This window comes from Acomys minous, assembly GCF_964271855.1.
Source record: "Acomys minous genome assembly, chromosome: 11".
NCBI lineage: Eukaryota > Metazoa > Chordata > Mammalia > Rodentia > Muridae > Acomys > Acomys minous.
In genome coordinates this window covers 112789511-112808438 of record NC_140492.1, presented here as the reverse complement: position 1 = coordinate 112808438, position 18928 = coordinate 112789511, and the positions used below count along the sequence as shown (strand labels likewise).

Below are 18928 nucleotides of genomic sequence, written 5' to 3'. Positions count from 1 at the left end.
TGAGCACCAATGTCACGGCCATCCTAGCCTAATAGTCTATCAGGTTGTTTGTTTCTTATGGCACTTTGTGATGGCTGATGAGAGCTCAGAAAGCACGGGTTATGGGCAAGCCGCATCGACTTGCTTATAGTCCTTAGCCTTTGAAGTCTGTCTGTTGTTTGATTTGCTGTATCCGCTTCTGTCAGCACAAAGATTTTTTCCCAACAACTTTCCACTTAATTCAAATCAATTTTTGGCGCACGTTTGTAAATATCTTTTATTCATCTTCTCTTGGCTAAAGGGCTGCTGTGAGAGATGATCTTAAGTTCTACCAGGGTCACCCAAAGATCATGGCCTTTGGAGAATGACTGAGCTCTTCCATCAAGTAGTAACAGGGTTTTAAAATTGTATAAATGTAAACTTTTTTTAAAAATTAGTGTCTTCACTACAAAACATATTAAATTTTAGTCAGATTTTCTCTAAGTGTAAATGCTAGTAGAGTCATGGGAAATCTACATTTGGTAACAGTGGAATTACACTTTGACAGTTACATATAATTTAACATGTTGGGGTCAAGGGAGCAACAGTGACTATTGAGTTAAGCGAGTCTTACCATCCTCAAATATTTAACTGAGGCTTGGGTGTAAAAGAATCACTCTCTGCTCTGAACTCTGTAATTATTTTTTATGGGATCATATGATGTGGGGGAAGAAAAGAATGAAGTCAAATAAAACATAAACTTTACAGCATTTTATTCTTATTTTTCAATTAATTCTTCCAAGTTCTGCGAGTGAACACCACATTTCAATTGCGGCCAATGAGACCATCCCTGAGCTTATTAACTCCACTGATGATGTAGGAAATGAAATTAATGTCTTCTACATGGTAAGAAACCATCTCTAAGTCAATATTCTAAATAAGTTATTTGTATTAAGAAAATGAAAATAAGTTTCAACATTTACTCTCCATATTTTTCTTTGTAACTTATCTATGTTGGAATATTTTTGTTTAAATTGATAATTATATTCACTTCTTGACCTTTTTGCAAACTGGTAATTATACGTTGAGTCAATTTTTAAAAGCCAGAGTATCTGATTTCCTTACAATAAGACATATTAACTTAGAATAAGTGCCTAGGGGGAAAATCACGCTGGGTCAAATAGAGAACTGCAAATCCAAGGTATGTATACTTTATATTGCTTTTAGTACTGATAAGAAAACCATGTTTTGCAGAAGCCTGACAATTTCAAAAATGAGTTATTTCAAAACTCTTTGAGGAATATATTTTCCTTTATTCACTGAGTCGCTGTCTCTTTTCTGTCTATAGTGCCTTGTTATATGGTTATACTGTAAATTGCCAACGGTAGCACTACAACCGCCTTTAGTGATATTTTTACTACATTAATTTTTTTTTAAATTTTAAACTCTTTGCTGGAAACTTTACCTACGCTCTAGAGCAGGCTGTCATGGGACTTCAGCCTGGGTAACATGTACAGACTCTGTAGCACTCAAGGAGAAAAGAGCATTCAAGTCCGATGAATGATTTACACATGTGTGCCATAGAATGATCCACTGCCACTGCAAATGCAGCCAGGCCTTGCCTCTCTGGGAACTGTGAGCAAGGAAGAATGAAGTCCTCTTACAAAATGAGGGAAAACAATGCACACTTTTGAGAGGAATTTGTGTTCTCTGCTAAAATTACTGTGACAAGCCACATTCTGCAAATTGGCACGAAGGCAATCTCCCTGCTCAATTCTGGGATATGATTTTGTAATTCAGAGTCTCTGGCTTCTGTAGCATAACAGAAAAGAAAAGAAAAGAAAAGAAAAGAAAAGAAAGAAGAAAATGGGGGTGTTTGGGTTAAAGGAGAAAACGGGGGGGGGGGTGGAGGAGGCAGAGGCAGAGGAGGAGAAAGGAAGCTTGCTTGTTGTAGATATTCATGCACTGTAACTTACCAGGCCCCAGGTATGAGATAATGTTATGAATAACATCAACACAGATAATTAACATAGATACATTCTGTGTCTCCAGTTACTTTGCTGTGTTAAGTTCCAGGATTAAATTAATGGGATACAAATAAAAGGACATATTTAGGTGGCACCTAGTGACTTACTACTGGTAATTTCCCCAGGGAAATTACTAATGAATAAAAGTTTCAGCACACTCTTATAAAAGGCTGAAGTTTATAACTCTTAACACTGAAATTACTTAAATGACTTGTCATTCACTCGGTGAAGCCAATGTTATATATTCCGTGGAAAGATCATGTATTTAGCTACATTTGCTGCACATCAGTTTTCTAAGCTTGCAAGGTCTTCTGTTGTTTGCACATTGCGGCTCATGGCTAAAACAGAGGCGAGGGGACCCAAGTCCTGGAGTTAAAAGCCGGGGCAATACTGCAAATTGGATGATTAGCACTGCGAGTTTCACACAGCTCATAAGTGTCGATAACGCATACTGTACTTGTGTATGTAGCCATATCCTTAACTAACCATCATGTTTTTGTGAAATATAGCACAATAGACTTTAAGGAACATGAAAATCTTTTTCTATATGTGAGATAAAAATTTTATGATATACTATATGCAAATAATAGCAAGCTGTTTATGCAGTAAAGTGCTACTATGGTACATGGATTGCAGGAAACTTTTGTTTTCTGCTTTATGTTCAGTATTTTCCAGTGTTTTTTAGAAGGATTGCTTTTTTAAAAAAGGGATCATATCAGAACATATGATTCCTGACTGAATGTCAGAAGCAGATAGCACTCAACCGAAAGGCTGTGCCAGGCAAACCCTGGGCATATTATCCGAAGATGGTTCCGGACCATGTTTGTCTGTAAGAGGCCAAGTGTAGCTTCAGGAATCTCCACAGTTCTAAGGCTAGCGAATGGCTTAATCTTCAGCAACCATGGGAATCATTGCATAGCTGAGCAGCTCTCAATACAGAAGGCTCTATCAGCTAGGCAGTCCTGGCATCTGTTGGTGAATATTAAAGTAAAAGAGAAATCTAGATGTGGCTGTGTGTGCCTGTTTCCCTAGCACTGGGCAGCAGAGCCATGCAGATGCTGAGACCTGGCTAGCTGGCCAGCCTAGCCTCTATGGGCAGCTTTGGACCAGAGAGAGATCATGACTCAAAGAAGTAAGACAGTGATGGAAGAAGACATCTGGCCTCCCCGAAATGCACGTGCATGCACACAGACAAACAGAGTCATACACTTGTGTGCATGCAGCACACACAGACGCACACAGACTACACACCATACCACACACACCACACACATGCACCCATACCACACACACACACCAAATACACACATACCACACACACACACACACACACACACACATCACACACACCACATGCACACATACCACAAACACACATGCACACATACCATACACACACCCCACACACATGCACACATAGCACACACACACACCACACACACATAGCACACACACACCCCACACATGTACACATACCACACACACACCCCACACACCCCCACACACACATGCACACATAGCACACACACACACCACACACACATAGCACACACACACCCCACACATGTACACATACCACACACACACACCCCACACACATGCACACATAGCACACACACACACACCACACACACATAGCACACACACACCACACACATGTACACATACCACACACAAACACCCCACACACACACCCACACCCCCCCACACACACATGCACACATAGCACACACACACCACATACATGTACACATACCACACACATACCCTACACATGCACTCATAGCACACACACACCGCACATACACACACACCCCACACACACACATACCACACACACACCCCACACATGTACACATACCACACATACCCCCTACATATGCACTCATAGCACACACACATCCCACATGCACACATACCACACACACATACCCCACATACACACATACCACACACACATACCCCACATGCACACATACCACACACACACACACCCCACATGCACACATACCACACACACACACCCCACATGCACACACACACCCCACACGCATGCACATGTACCACACACACACACACATGCACACACGCACCCCACACGCATGCACATGTACCACACACACACACATACCACACACACACCACACACATACACACATACCACACACATACACCCCACATGCACACATACCACACACACACATGCACACACACACCCACACGCATACACATGTACCACACACACACATGCGCACACACACCCCACACTCATGCACATGTACCACACACACATGCACATGCACACACACACAGAGGCATAGTGGGCATGGCTAAAGAACAGTAACAGCAGTGATCACTGTCAGTACTGATTCCCACTAGAAACGAACTGCTCACGGGACTGCTCAGCCTCAGCTGCTAATACACTCTGAGGTCACTTAGCACCCACGAGCGCTATCCTACTGTGCATCCTGCCTCTGCTTAACCCGCCTTTAAGAGAACACTATAACACCCAACCTTGCATGCCTTGCGTTTCCCATATCAACAACGTAAACTGCTGCAGAGGTCAGTTGGAGATAGTGACATATAAAATTCCGTTATAGATTTCAGTAAGTGTCCCCTTCTTTCTTCTCCGTGTGATGCTTCCTGCGACGGTGTTCAGTAAAAGAGAGAATGGGGCCCTCTGTTAGGACGGATACGCACAGACACAGGCATGGAGCAGACAAGACTGCATTCAAGCAGCACAGATTCCGACGGAAAGAGCAGACAGGCAGGGGTGACGGAAGACACAGGAGAGCTAGGTGGAGAGTTCATGTCTGGGCTTTCCTGGTTAAAGGACACAAAGGGAAGTGCTTTGGTTTCTCTCCTTAGTGCAACATAGCGCACTGTCGGCGACTCGGTTGTTGTTGTATCCAATATGACTGCAGCTTCCCCTAGTATTGTCCATGCTCACAGTGTGATTAATCCTACTATTATCCTGGAGCGAAGGATGGAAAAGCATAATAATAGCAACTGCGCATGGACATCAGTGAGCATTCATACTTTCTGACGAGCTTAATCAAGCTAATTCCCGCATGATGTCACGAGCCATCTTCATGTGGATGATTCAGAATTGTATATAATTTAGTATCAATTAAGAACCAAAGTCACAAAGTCACTGGGAGGTGGTGGCGCACGCCTTTAATTCCTGCACTCAGGAGGCACAAGGAGGCAGATTCCTGAGTTGGAGGCCAGTCTGGTCTACATAGTGAGCTCCAGGACAACCAGAGCTACACATAGAAACCCTGTCTCAAAAAACAACCACCACAGCAATAAAAACCCAAACAAAGAATCAAAGTTACCCCAGTACTCAGAAGGAGGTAGGCAAATTTCTGAGAGTGCAAGCCCTGATCTAAAAAGTGAGTTCTAGCAAGCCAGGGTTATAGTGAGAAAGAAAGGACAGAAGGAGAGAGGGCAAAAAGGAGAGAGAGAGAGAGAGAGAGACAGAGACAGAGACAGAGACAGAGACAGAGACAGAGAGAGAAGAGTCAGTCAGTCAGTCCTGGGGTGATTGTGGCCCAGTCATGAATGCACTTCTCAAGGAAGCAAGAACATTGAAGTTCTGATTCCTAGAACCCACGTAAGTGCTGGGTGGGTCAGGTGACTGGGCTGCAATTGCAGCAGGGCCAGCTGAGGCAGGCAGAGACAGGAGATCCCGGGAGAAAGTTAGCTAGGGAGGCCAGCAGCATGGGACAGGTCTGGGTTTGATTTGGAGACCCGATCTACCTCCAAGGAAAAGGTAGAATATTGATGAAGGGTATTTCCTGATATCAACCTCAGGCTTCCGCACAAACACTCACAGAAAAATGCGTGTGTATTCATGTATGCATGTACCCAGTGCATGTGAGCATACCTTCAGAGATGCACATAGACCACAAGCACATACACATGAAAAGAAGAAAAAGGAACCCAAGTCCTATGTACGATGGCAAGGATGCTTTTGAAAGAGCCGGAAACCATTACGTGTCTTTTTTCCCCCTATAGATTAGAAAAAGGGGACAGTTCCCAATGCCGGCACTTCAGCTGTCAATTTCATTTCCTAATTTGACATCAGACGGTTACCCTGTACTGTACCCAACTAGATGGTCGTCTTCTGACGTAAGTTATGTGTGCTTTTCAATCATGTCATTACTGTTATCCTCCTTTTCAAAAATTACATTGACCTGCTCACTTTGTGTTAGGCTGTGGCATGCACGTGCCACAGTGCACAGGCCTGGTCAGTTCTCTCCTCTACCATGTGGGCCTTGCAGTTTGGTGACTCGGGCATCAGGCTTAGCAGCAAGTGCCTTTCAACAGAGGCCCTAGGACAGAGCCTATGGCATTAGGCTAGCAGCGAGCACTTTTTCCCTGCTAAGCCATCTCTCCAACCCACTGCTACCTTCTTCTCCTGATATGCGTGAGCCTCCAGTCCAACAACACAGGTGTCAAGCTGGGAAACATATACAAATGCTTTCTTTTTCCCTGATACAATGTATATATATCCTATTATAAATTTGATATATTTATGTCTACACATCTTTTATCCCTATGTATTTATATAGATTTATATGTAAAACATATATGTTATACACACATATATATATATATAATTTAATATATTGTGGAAATTGATCAGATTTTCTTTGAAAAACAATAAAATTCATAATTGTATTACTCACGAATTAAATAGCTCCAGTTGCATCCTTCTTCTCTGTTGCACAAAAACAATGATTATTGCCTGGGGTGGGAATCCACCGTGATGTCCTACACTGTCTTCCGTCCTGCCCACTCACAAACGGACCTTCAATATGTATCAACAGCTGCCGCCCACTGACCTTGCTCTGTTGGCTTTGGCAGTGTCTAATGACGAGATATTCTGCTTTCTTAGAATGTGAACTGCAAACCGCGGAGCCTTGAGGATCCTTTCGGTATCAACTCTGGGAAGAAAATGATAATATCCAAGTCTGTGGACCTCAAGAGAGGCACGATCCAGGTGAAATAAGCTCTGTTCATCCTTTACAGTCCCTGGGTGGGGCACATACACTGTCAGTATAGATGTAAGTAGCCATCTCAGGACAGAGCCCGGGATCAGACTCGCACCCTAACGCGTCCCTCTGACGATCCAACAGGACTGCGGTACCTGTAAACTTGCCACCATCACGTGTAACCTCGTTCCTTCTGATGTGAGCCAAGTGAACGTGTCACTCATCTTGTGGAAACCGACTTTCATAAAAGTAAGTGGATGCATTGCTCTAGGCAGTATTGAACCCAATCAGCGTCCGTTCACTATTAAGTATGTGTGCGCAAGGCATTATAGAGTGGCGCTTTATTTTTGGGCAGTATACGCATTTTTTTTTTAATCCCTCCAAAGCCACATCTATCTGAATGCAGGAGGTTTTGAGACACGGTTTGTTGTATTTTGTATGTCTTGTTCGTTTCTTTAAAGAAATACTGAGTTGATCATATGAAGCTGAGAATTTTAGGTTTGGTCCTATTAAGATGCTAATGTGGGTGATGAAGGTTTACGATTGTTAATTTCATACATAACCCTTAATAAATGCCTGTGCATAGTCCTCACTACTGCAATGAAGCCATCCCATTCCCAGATTCGTGAGAGGCAAGGTTTGGAGTTTGTTTTCCTAGAGAAAAATCTGAGTAGAAATTATTTTGAAGTTTCTCCTCTCGTTCTGTAAGAAGGTTCTAAGGGACAGTTTGGTGGGGGCGGGGGAGAAAGAAGGAGCTGTCTCTAGTTTCACACATGTACACACTGTATCTTGATCACATCTACACCGTGCCCCACGCCCTTCCAGCTCCTCCCACAGCCTTCGCCCCGCCCCTTCCAGCTCCTCCCACAGCCTTCGCCCCGCCCCTTCCAGCCCCTGCCACAGCCTTCGCCCCGCCCCCTTCCAGCCCCTGCCACAGCCTTCCTGCATAGGTGGTGGTGGAGGTGGTGGTGGTGGTGGTTGGGGGGGTGGGTCATCCACTAAGACATGGGGAACCCACCAGTGGCCACATTCCTAGCAACACTAAACAGACTCGGTAGACTGTGTTCTGTATTTAACAACAATAAAGGACACTAGGTAACAAATGTGATAAGGACTGGGAGTTTCCGGAAGGGCTGGAGGGAGAGGAAGGAACCGGAAGTGCTGTACCTGGGAAGGGTTGGAGGGAGGGAAAGGAACCGGAAGTGCTATGCCTATATTTTTTTAGTTTAAAATGTATTTTAAAAAAGAAAAGTGACCTCCCCAGCAGCCATCAGAAGTTCGTCAGCTAGAGCTGGGACCTGGGCAGCCGCTTCCCTGTCCACACTGGAATCTTTTTGTTGTTGTTTTTCACAACAGGCCTTTTTTGTGTAGCCCTGGCTGTCCTGGATTGGCTCTGTAAACCAGGCTGGCCTCGAACTCACAGCGATCCGCCTGCCTCTGCCTCCCGAGTGCTGGGATTAAAGGCGTGCGCCACCACCTCCAGGCTCACACTGGACTCTTTAGCTGGGTTGAACTCACCTGGGTGACAGCAGTAGGAGTGACGTAACTGCACTGCTCAGCCATGAGCACCTCTCATCGCTATCAGCACAGTGAGTTAATAATGAACCCCACCTGCCTTCCAGGCACATTTTTCCAGTTTAAATCTTACTATACGGGGAGAACTTCAGAGTGAAAACTCATCGCTGACTTTAAGTAGCAGCAACCGGAAACGAGAGGTAAGTGGGGCTGCCGGGCTGAAAGCGCTGTGCATTTCACTCCAGACGTGCCCATGGTGTTTTAAGATCGCGTACAGGGGCTCAAGCAGCGATTACTTTGACTCTCGTGTCAGACGTTATTTGATTTCCTTTTCCTTGGCTTCTAATGTGATTTCCGGCATGAGTTTACTCCTTAGAAGATAGGAAAGCCGTGCCATTTACAACTCACGGGCCACGTTTTACTATATTGTTTTTAACGATAACAGTCACTGAATGTTTCCACTTGTACTTAGTGACCCTTCGGATACTTGTGAGTTTCCTCCTTTGGAGCTGACACTATGAAATCTACTTATAGAAAAAGCCTGTATACTGTGTGTGTATTTACATATATATGTACATATATTTAAAACTACCTATATAAGTAAATATATACTTATATATTTAAAACCATATACACTTATACACATATATTTATATATAAAACTATATGTGTAAATGCATATACTTATGTATAGTTTTAAACGTATACACATATATTTAAATACACACAGTGTACAGGCATTTTCTGTAACTATATAGACATATATTTATATATAATATATATTTATATGTAAATATAAATAGCAAACCAATAAATATATTTATATGCAAATTCCTTCCCTTAGTCATTGGAAAATTGGAAACAAAGATGAGGCCATTCGAGCTGAGTCCTTGGTAAAAATACAAGTATTTTACTCTTGAATTCTTAGAAAATAAAGCCAAAGGACTTGTTTTAGATTAAAGCATAATTTTTTTCATCTTATCCTGGGAAAATGTAGAAATACCATCTGAATGAGCCCTGCTATGTAAGTTGTAAAACTCTGTTTCCAAGTGCTGTCCTTTTTGGCATTACTAAATTAGATATTATTGGACATTTTGAGTAAATGAAAGGCATTTTCAAATGTAAACCCCATGTTTTCTCTGTATACTGTCATGAGATTAATTACACTGTTTGGTAGAAAAATATAGCCTACAAGAACTTTGTGTTCTGGGAGTCTTAAAGGCTGTTTATCAGTGTTAACAACCTTGTTTAATAATTTTCAGCTGGCTATTCAGATATCCAAGGACGGGCTCCCGGGCCGAGTCCCGCTGTGGGTCATCCTGTTGAGCGCCTTCGCTGGCCTGCTGCTGTTAATGCTGCTCATATTAGCCCTATGGAAGGTGAGCGCGCGGTCACTGCCGCTTTTTATTCTAACCACCAGCACACAAATGGCAAATAAGTCCCGAGTTACTGATGCTTTGCAATATAGGACCATGTAAACACCCTTGTGATGAGCAAGATTTTTTTTAAAAAAACAAAGCATTTCACACATCAAGTGCCGTGCATCTCATTTTTGCAAAGGAAAAAAGTTTACCTCAATAGAGGATACGTATATTCAAAACTTCCAGGGGACTTCGTTACAGGTGAGGATTAGTGAAGACCATTTAACACTTAACTACATTTTTAGTAAGGATATGTAAATCTTTTAACAGTAAGAAAAGCAAAAATGGTCTATGGCAAAAGTAAAGACTGAATTCCTATGTCAATGATGACATACAAGGGACAGTTAGATTCATGGTTGACACGACCCTGGTTTTAGCCACATCACTCTCAAAATGGTCCTTTGGTGTATAAACAGAAAAAAAACCCGCACATTTTCTGCAATAATTGTGTGGGTGTATAAGGAACAAGCAATTTAATAATTAACTGATAAAACGAAGACTATAAACTTGAGGGATCCCCTATATCAAATCCTTTTGGGACACCAAGTGGTAATCTGTTTTCTCTCCAGTTACTGAGATGGTTTGTTTAAGGTGAGAAATGTAAGAACATATCATTTTCAAACAAGCTATGATGATAGCTTTTACCAGAAAACAAATTTCCATAGAAAAGCCGAATTCAGTGGGATTCTTTCTGGCATTAACATATTCCTATATTTTACCTCCTGGTTTATTAAATAAATTATGTGAAAATGGAAAAGTGATTACACACTCATTTTTCCTAACGAAATGACAATAGAAGTACTTAACCAAATAGTTTATACAGCAAGTTTCTTTCCTGCCTAACTACAGCTGTTACCATCCTTTCTGGCTCTTCCGTGAGGACAAACTTCCTCTGTGGGGGACTTCCTGCCAGGAGAACATGAACAAATAGCCCTGAGTTCCATAAATAGAATCTGTGATCCTCCCCCCCCAAACCCTCTTACTCCCCCCTGCACACCCCTCCCCACCTCCCCTAGGAAGTCCCAAGACACACACAGTTCACATTCACTATCCTCTGATCAGTTCAACATGCCAGTGTCATCTACAATACCTGGCGCTGCCACACTGTGGCGCCCAAGGCCTGGTTTATAGGTTGGGCTTGGCTGTGATTTCCCCACCTCTGATTCACACTGTGCGTGACGTGACGAGGCCTCCTCAAGTAGCCTTGTAGTGTGAGCTCTGACTGATTGGAACGCTCATATGGCCATAGGAAAGAAGAGAGGATAGCCGGGGCTGATATTTGGATGGGTTCTCTCTGGCTTTATAGCTCTGTTTAAAGCAAACAAAAGGGAATTTTCATCCATCTATTTGTACATCCTTGGTCTGAAAAGGCCTAAGTGTAAAAATAAAAGCGTTTCCAGTCAGTGTTGTGTTGATATATACCTGTGGCTCCTGAGATCTCCTTTCGCACCCATAGAAGGTCAGTTAACAAACTTTGGGCAGTCTCGGGCTGAGTGTGTTGCGTTAGTTCAAAACACCTCCGCGAAAGGCTTCCCAATCCAGGACTCTGATTCTGAAGTAGACAGAGGGAGCGAGCTCTTAGTAGGTGCTCTTAGTAGGTGTGCCAGGAGCTCTGTTAAGCACCCCGCCTTAAAGCACCCTCGCAGTTATGAACCTGAGCCTGTAAATGAGGAAGAGAATGTCCACACAAGCTCCGCGTGCTCTCCGGGCCACACAGCCAGGCGGGTTCTGAGTAAGACCGTGAATACTCACTACCCGGTTCCATTCTGTGGCCCTTACGGTACAACTAAGCGTGGACTGTGTAAACACTAAAACAAAGGTAAGGGACCGAGGCCCTCCCCCGAGATTATCAGCTGACAAACAACTAGGTTCTACCAACAAACTCTCTCTTAAGCTTCCGTATTACTTTAATAGAGCGCATTGCTGCACTGTACAGGGCAGAGCACCATAAACTCTTAGAAGCATGTAAAATAACTGGTTTTACAATAAAATCCCCTGGTTCCGTTCAGAGTAACATGTAAAGTAAAATGCCGCCGTCTGAAGAAGAAAAGTCCCTCCTTGACTCGTTACAGGATCCAGTCAACTGAACTTCAGTATATAACTCACTATAATAAGATGCTTGTGAAATTTAAAAAAAAAAAGCATTTGCCTAACGTTTATTATAACACCATGTTATCGTCGGTGTGCTTTATTAGTCACGATTGCTAATTTCTTGCTGTGACTAATTCATATGACTTTGATCATCAAAACATACAAATAGGATAAAACAAAACAAAGCTGTGTGCCTGAGACACCACTGCCATCCACGCAGGCCTGTGGACGCAAGGACAGGCATAGCACCGCCTTATGTCTTAACCTTTTATTTATTGCTATTTATTTATTTAACAATTACTGTACATTTTGCATTGATCACCTACTTCTCGCCACGGGGTTTTGAACTAGGTTAATTCTAAAGAGGAGGATTTATAATACAGAAAAGCAGAACCCCAGAGAAAGTCGGGGTGGGGGGTCACAAACTTATTTTCTGTTTTTTCAGACATTGGCTGAGATTGTCTAGGTTTATATATTCAGGAGTTGCAAATTATGTTCTTCTAGTCTCTAGTCTAAGTAGTCAGCTTCCCTTAAGAAAATTAGTTTTTAGAGAATTTGTTAGGTGGAGAGGTTGAGATCTCAGAAGTTTCACCTTGAAGATGGACCTTGAGAAACATCTAGAAACAAAGGATGTTGGGAAAGGGCCTGGTCAAGAGAGGAAGGAGAGGCTGAGGACAGACAGCCGGGGAAGAACCGGAAGACAGGTCCTAGAACCTACCTCCCGCTGTGGTGAAACCTCAGGGACTTGCTGTCACCTTGAGTCAGAGGGCACAGGAGAAGGGCTGAGTGGAAAGCAAATGTGGAGCCTCTGTGTTTGCAACAGCGGAAATGACTGGTGTTCAGGAAAACATAAACTCAAGGCAGTGTTCATGCTCACTTCTTCTCTCATCACCCTTTCCACATCTCCACCAACTAGATTCTGCAGACAGCCGCCCTGACTAAAACTTCCTCACTTGTGGGCGCTTACTTTTCATTATCCCTTCTAAGCCCTCAAGTGTTCAGTCGTTATCTATGAAGTGCATATAGCCCCAGGCTGAGGAAACACCTCAGTTAGTAAGGTGCTTGCTTAACAACCGTAAAGACCCAAGATCCAGCCCAGAGTGGTGCAGTGGTGGTGACTGGAGAGATGGCTTGGCAGTTAAGAGCATGAACTGCTCTTACAGAGGACCTGAGCTCAGTTTCCAGGACCCACGTCATGACTCACATCTGCCTGTAACTCCAGATCTGACATTTCTCACCTCTGAGGGCACCAGCTGTCACACGCGCGTGCGCACACGCACGCGCACACATGAGGTAGGGAGGGAGGGAAGGAGAGAGAATTACACATAATAAAACAATAAATAACTGTAAAGAGAAGTTTTACATGTTGACATGTAATTATAACGTGAATAAAGTCCCAGCACTAACACCAGAGCCAGATGCTCCCTACCTCCTCCTCTCCCCAAAGGGTTCTCTGGCTATTCAGACTAATCTAATGGACCAATGAAAACCACCGTCTCAAAACAAAACAAAACAAAACCAAACCAAAAACCAGACAGCGCCTAAGGAACTATGCTTCTGGCTTCTGCAGGCACATGGCACACCCCGCACCCCCGCACCCCCGCCCCTGCAGTAACATGTGCCTGCATATCTATACCTAGCCATAGATCCACGTGATATACATAAACTACATTTGCAAATAATTAACTCACTCAATTTTTTTTCAAAAATTAAAGCACACATTTTTAAACCTACTTTCCTAATACCTCAGGGTGTTTTTTTTTTTTTAGTATTTGGTTTAAAGAAGATTAAATTGTATAACTGAAATTTAATTTATTCAGTACAACTTAAAACAAGGTCAGCTCACTTCCAAAGACAAAGAGCTCTGAGCTCCAGCTGCCATCAACCTCCCGTCCTCTATCAGGAAGTGTGCCTTTCTTTCCCCTGTTCCTACTGCCCATATTTTAGCACTCCACCCTCGGCTTCCTCCCCACTGTCTCCCTGAACTTTCCTAGAGAGGGCACAGGAAACCGTGATCACCACTGAACACCTTGCAAACAGGTCGGTGACAACAACAACCAAAACCAAGCTACAGAAGATCCGAGGGCTCTCTGCCGTGCCTCTTTCCATGTTAGCAGAGGCTCCTGGCCTAGGTCTCTCTAGTGTGCTTTCAACCCTGTAGCTGCGCCTCTAGGCTCTGGTCCAAGAGATCATGGCAGCCTCCATTTCTTACTCTTAGGTGGTTAACTTTGCTCTCTAGCTTGGTCTAGATGGTTGCTGGTCTCCTAGTTCTGCCTCTCCAACCTGCCATGTTTTCACAGCTGCCACTGCTCTGTGAGAGTTGAGCCAATGGGCAGCAGCCAGGAGTATGTTAGATTTTGAGCTTGGGTTGTCTCGCTGGGAGCTTCTTCCCCTCACCCCTGCCAAACTATGATAAAATATGATTTTTTGAGGGCGTGGATACCTGAAATTAGTTGGGCTCCATTTGTAGAAAGCCCTTTTATTCTCTCTAAAGTAATTAATGCAGGAAATTATTATGACAACAGTTTTCTTTCTCTTTTCTCCCCGCACCCCTTTGAGACACTGCTTCTCTCTGCAGCCCCAGCCATCCTGGGCTTTCCCTTTAGACCAGGCTGGTCTTGAACTCACAGAGGTCAGCCTGCCTCTGTCTCCCTGAGTGCTGGGATTACAGGTGTGTGCCACCACACCTGGCGACAGCAGTTTTCTTTAACTAGTTAGTTCCCCAATGGTTGAAACAGAGAAACTGTGATTTATTATTAATCTGTAAGCACTATTCTGGGCAGATTCTGAGGCACTCTAATCCTAGTACCTTTAAAGGCCACACAAAAGCCAATCACTTGCGAGCTGCCGACTCCCGGGCAGCTTCTGCTCAGTCTACCCTGACAGCCATGTGCTCATTGGTCCCTGTTGCCTCATGGCTGCTCCTATCTCTCTAGTTTCTTCTCCTGCTCTTGTGCCCAGACTTTCTAATTCATGATTCAATTAGATTATATCCAAATATATTAGCATTTATTATCTAAATTATAATAGCTAACTGTGGTTTTTTTTTCTCAACAGATTGGATTCTTCAAAAGGCCACTAAAGAAGAAAATGGAGAAATGAAATATTTTACAGGAGAAAAAAAACAGTAACAATCACTCAATATTCTATCCTCAGGTTTGCCTCAATCATGTGAGAAGAAATTCAGAAATATAACCAAAGACATGGTCACATAACTATGTAATCCATCATCCATCGGGATGACTTACTAGGAAAGTGACAGATCAAGTATGACCCAAAGGAGGACCCAAAGATTTAGTTTAGAAAGTGAAATTTTTTTAATAATAACTCATTTTTGTTGAGTAAGTGAAATGACAAGAGGTTTTAAAGGAGACTCATCAACATAAGTCTGTTGATGTGTTTAAATGCCATGCAGAGTATCTTAAGGGATGAACAGACAGAGCTCTGCAGTCTCTGGAACAGTCCCCCCCCCCCCCCGTTTTTTAAAATAGTGCGGTTGAGCTTAAATTCTTTGTAGAATAGATGGTCAAGATAGAGTCATTATTTAAAAGCAAATGCACTGAATCTGTTAGTTTAAACTTTTGCAAAAAGTAAAAATGCTTAATTTATACTAAGCTATAAAACAAAAACTCATTTATAAAGGAAAAAAAACACTTAAGGCAGTTTGTGTAGCTTAACAGTGAATAGTCATGAAGAGCCACACTGTGTGTGTGTGTGCATGCGTGCGTGTGTGTGTGTGTATGTGTGTGTGTGTGTGTGTGTGTGTGTGTGTGTGTGTGTGTGTGACTCCCTGAGGGTTTCTTAATGACCCTTGCGCATGGATAGATGACGCAAAAAGGCTGACGTGACCTTTGCTGCGCTGCGACTCCCAAGGTGTTACATTAAGTAGGAGGCTTCTCAACTCTTCAGTATACATTCATTTAAGACCCCAAAACATGAATGTTTATTTTTAAAATTATTTTCCAAACACATTTCATGTTATTATTTTAAAAAGTGTCCTGAGTTAGTGTTACATTTTACCAAGAACACTCTGCTTTTTTAACGTGGCATATCAATATTTAAATAGAAAGCCAGGTAATTTAAAGAACTTATACCTTGAAAGTCTACACTAACAGAAAGATACCACTCATCGGTATGCACTTCTGTGTTTCTGGAGTGATTCCTAAGGCCCTTGGACTCTGCTGTAACGTGAGCCCCAGGTCCTGCTCCATTTCCAAGATAAATAACAATGGATGAGTGTACAGTGTCTGCGCGTGGGAACTACTGCTGTAAGCTTTGCTCATCCTCCTGACCCAGAGCCGCTTCACCACGTGATCGACACAAGTCGGGAACCTGTCATATCCAGAAAGATCTGGACTCTGCTCTCCTCAGAACACAGCAAGCCAGCAGAGAAAATAAGTGCTATGGGTATGGTTTTTAAAAATGTGTTTCTGAGGAATTATCTTAGGGCTCAGATACAAGCCTACCTCTTGGCTTTCCAGCCCTACGTGTGAGACCCTAAGGATGGACACCAGGACACCACAGTCGTCCCTGGCTGGAAGAAATGTGGACGGGAAGATAGAAGAAAGAAAATGTGTTCCTTGTTCTGACTGCCTCTTGCCAGCTCCACAGCGCATACTTTCCTCCTGCTCTTCTGTCACCAGCAGAGCGCAGATGTTTCTTGCCTGGTCACCGTGCTGTGCAGTCGCAGCGCACACCTGCCCGGAAGCCCTGCTCCTGGCTCCACGCCTCCGGGAATGAAGTTCAACTGATACCTTTAGATTCATGTTTGACATCTGGGAGTGCAAGGCACTGAACTTTGCACGCTGAGCTATAAGTGAGCGTATTTAAACTAAATTTTTTGAACCTTTAAGGAAAGGAAGGAAGAACTGTCTGGCCAGATAAAAGTGGTGCCATTTGCCTACCAGTTTTTAACATAAGTCATTCCTGGTTAGTAGATATTTAAGGAGCCAGACATCGCATTTCTCAGCTGTGGTGATTGAGTCTGTGTATGTGTGATTGCATGCACACACATGCACATGTCATTTAAACCTAGAACAACTGAAGAACGTGAAATGGCAGAACTTACTAAAAGAGAAAAAAAAAAAGAAAGAAAGAAACACACAAAAGCAACAGTGGTAATGAAACTTTGTCTCCTTTGCTTTTTATACAATATTCACTTTCATTAACATTTAAGTTCAATTGTCATTTCATAAACTATAAATTAAAATGCAGAGGCCTTGGTTTTTAAAATGGTAACACATGTCCAAAATTAGCTTTATAGTAATATCCTAGAACACTTAAATAATTAAGAAATATACTAAACTCTTATCATGTTATTTCAATACAATAAGAAAATTGGGTTACACTTAAGACTATTCATGAACTTATGGATTTAACTAAGTTGCCAAATATTTTGTAAACTTGGTTACTTTTTAAATCACTGTTGCTTCCACTATGAACTGCATTATGCATGCCTTCACTTTCTTGAGTAAACGTACAATGGAACACAGACAAGTTCCTCAACAATGCGTTCTTCAAGAGGAAAATTATCCCAATCTCTAACCTCTGTGGCTTTATTGTTCTCTCCGTAGCCACTTTCAGACAACAGCATGACCCTGTTTAGCTTGCAGGACTCATAGAAATGTGTGTCCAATGTTACTAGCTAGGTTGACATACTAGAGTGCACCACTGAAATCAAGTATACATCACATCATGGAAAAATTGATGGTTAGAGATGCAGGGCCAATGTTCAGAGTCTATACACACACCTAAGCACACGCTCTAATCAAACCCAGAACTTGGGATGCTACATATTACTCTTTAGCTATAATTTCTAAAATTAATCATGCTTTAATATGAATAAACTAACATGAGCTTGCAGGAGGAAGGGGTTGAAAGCAAGAAAATACAGGTTGGCCCTCACTGAGAACTGGAGCACTCAGGACGCACAAAGAAACAGTCCCACTTTCTCAAGGAACTCAAGGGCCCAGACATGACATGAGAGAAGGTTTTCTTTGACAAATATTTCTAACTTTTGTGATCCAATTTAGACTTTGATGGTGTAATTTGCTAAATTATTTCTCTTTGCACACCAGCATCTTAGGCAAGTTAGACACCAAATGTTTTCTGTGTCATAAATATACTTGAAAAAAAGCTTCTAGAAAGAGATTTTTATACAATTTGATGCTTAGACAGCCAGAATAATTTTATCTATAAATAAATTATATGTGTGTATAATTTATTTATATATGTGATGTGCATATAATATCATAGAAAGTCATCTACTTTTTATTTTATAAACCAGAATCTAGGCTCAAGTAGAAAGCAGAAATATTTGTAAAAAAAAAAAAAAAGAAGAAGAAGAAGAAGAAAGAAAGAAAATATTAGTTTGTGATACACTAGGACTGTGTTGCAGTAGACGCTGTATGAAAAGCCCTAGTTTTACTCTCACTAGGGCCACAGCTAACACACTGAGTGACAGCCACTGGCTGCCATGGAATGTGTTTTCCATAGTAACTTCTTCGCTGAGCACACCATCAGTTCCGTATGAACTTCCTACCCTGGTCTACACAATGCTGAGCAAACTAGAGAAGACCCTGGTCCACAGTCTGTCTCGCGTCCCAGGTACATGTTATCACACAAATAAAGTGGCTTCTGGAAAATAAGTTGTTCAAAATAGCATTTTATGCAGTCTTTATTCCTTCCCCAAGCCTCCCAGGCACGCACCCTTCTCCCATCCTTTCTTCCCACGTGGAAGTTTCAGGAAGACTATTTTGGTAGCCTGTTAATAAGACGTGTGTTCCTTTTGCTGTGAATGCCAACCTCAGTGAATGGATTTTTTCAGGGTTTCCAACCCAATTTCTTTAAGGACACGTCAAAGGGTTGACTTATGCAAAAAGACTGAAGATAAAAATCTTAAAAGGAAACTTCCAAG

The 18928-nt window shown here is 42.5% G+C and overlaps 1 protein-coding gene across 1 annotated transcript in view; it reads left to right on the top strand.

Annotated features, from left to right (window-relative positions):
- ITGA1 (integrin subunit alpha 1) overlaps window positions 1-18659 on the top strand; it is a 142555-nt gene extending 123896 nt beyond the window's left edge. Inside the window, exons 23-29 of the mRNA XM_084801684.1 lie at window positions 762-864; window positions 6006-6119; window positions 6889-6993; window positions 7130-7234; window positions 8608-8700; window positions 9763-9879; window positions 15070-18659. Of these exons, the coding sequence (XP_084657810.1) occupies window positions 762-864; window positions 6006-6119; window positions 6889-6993; window positions 7130-7234; window positions 8608-8700; window positions 9763-9879; window positions 15070-15114 (682 nt within the window). The 3' untranslated portion in view covers window positions 15115-18659. The remainder of the gene's footprint in view (window positions 1-761; window positions 865-6005; window positions 6120-6888; window positions 6994-7129; window positions 7235-8607; window positions 8701-9762; window positions 9880-15069) is intronic.
- The last annotated feature ends 269 nt before the right edge of the window (window positions 18660-18928 follow it).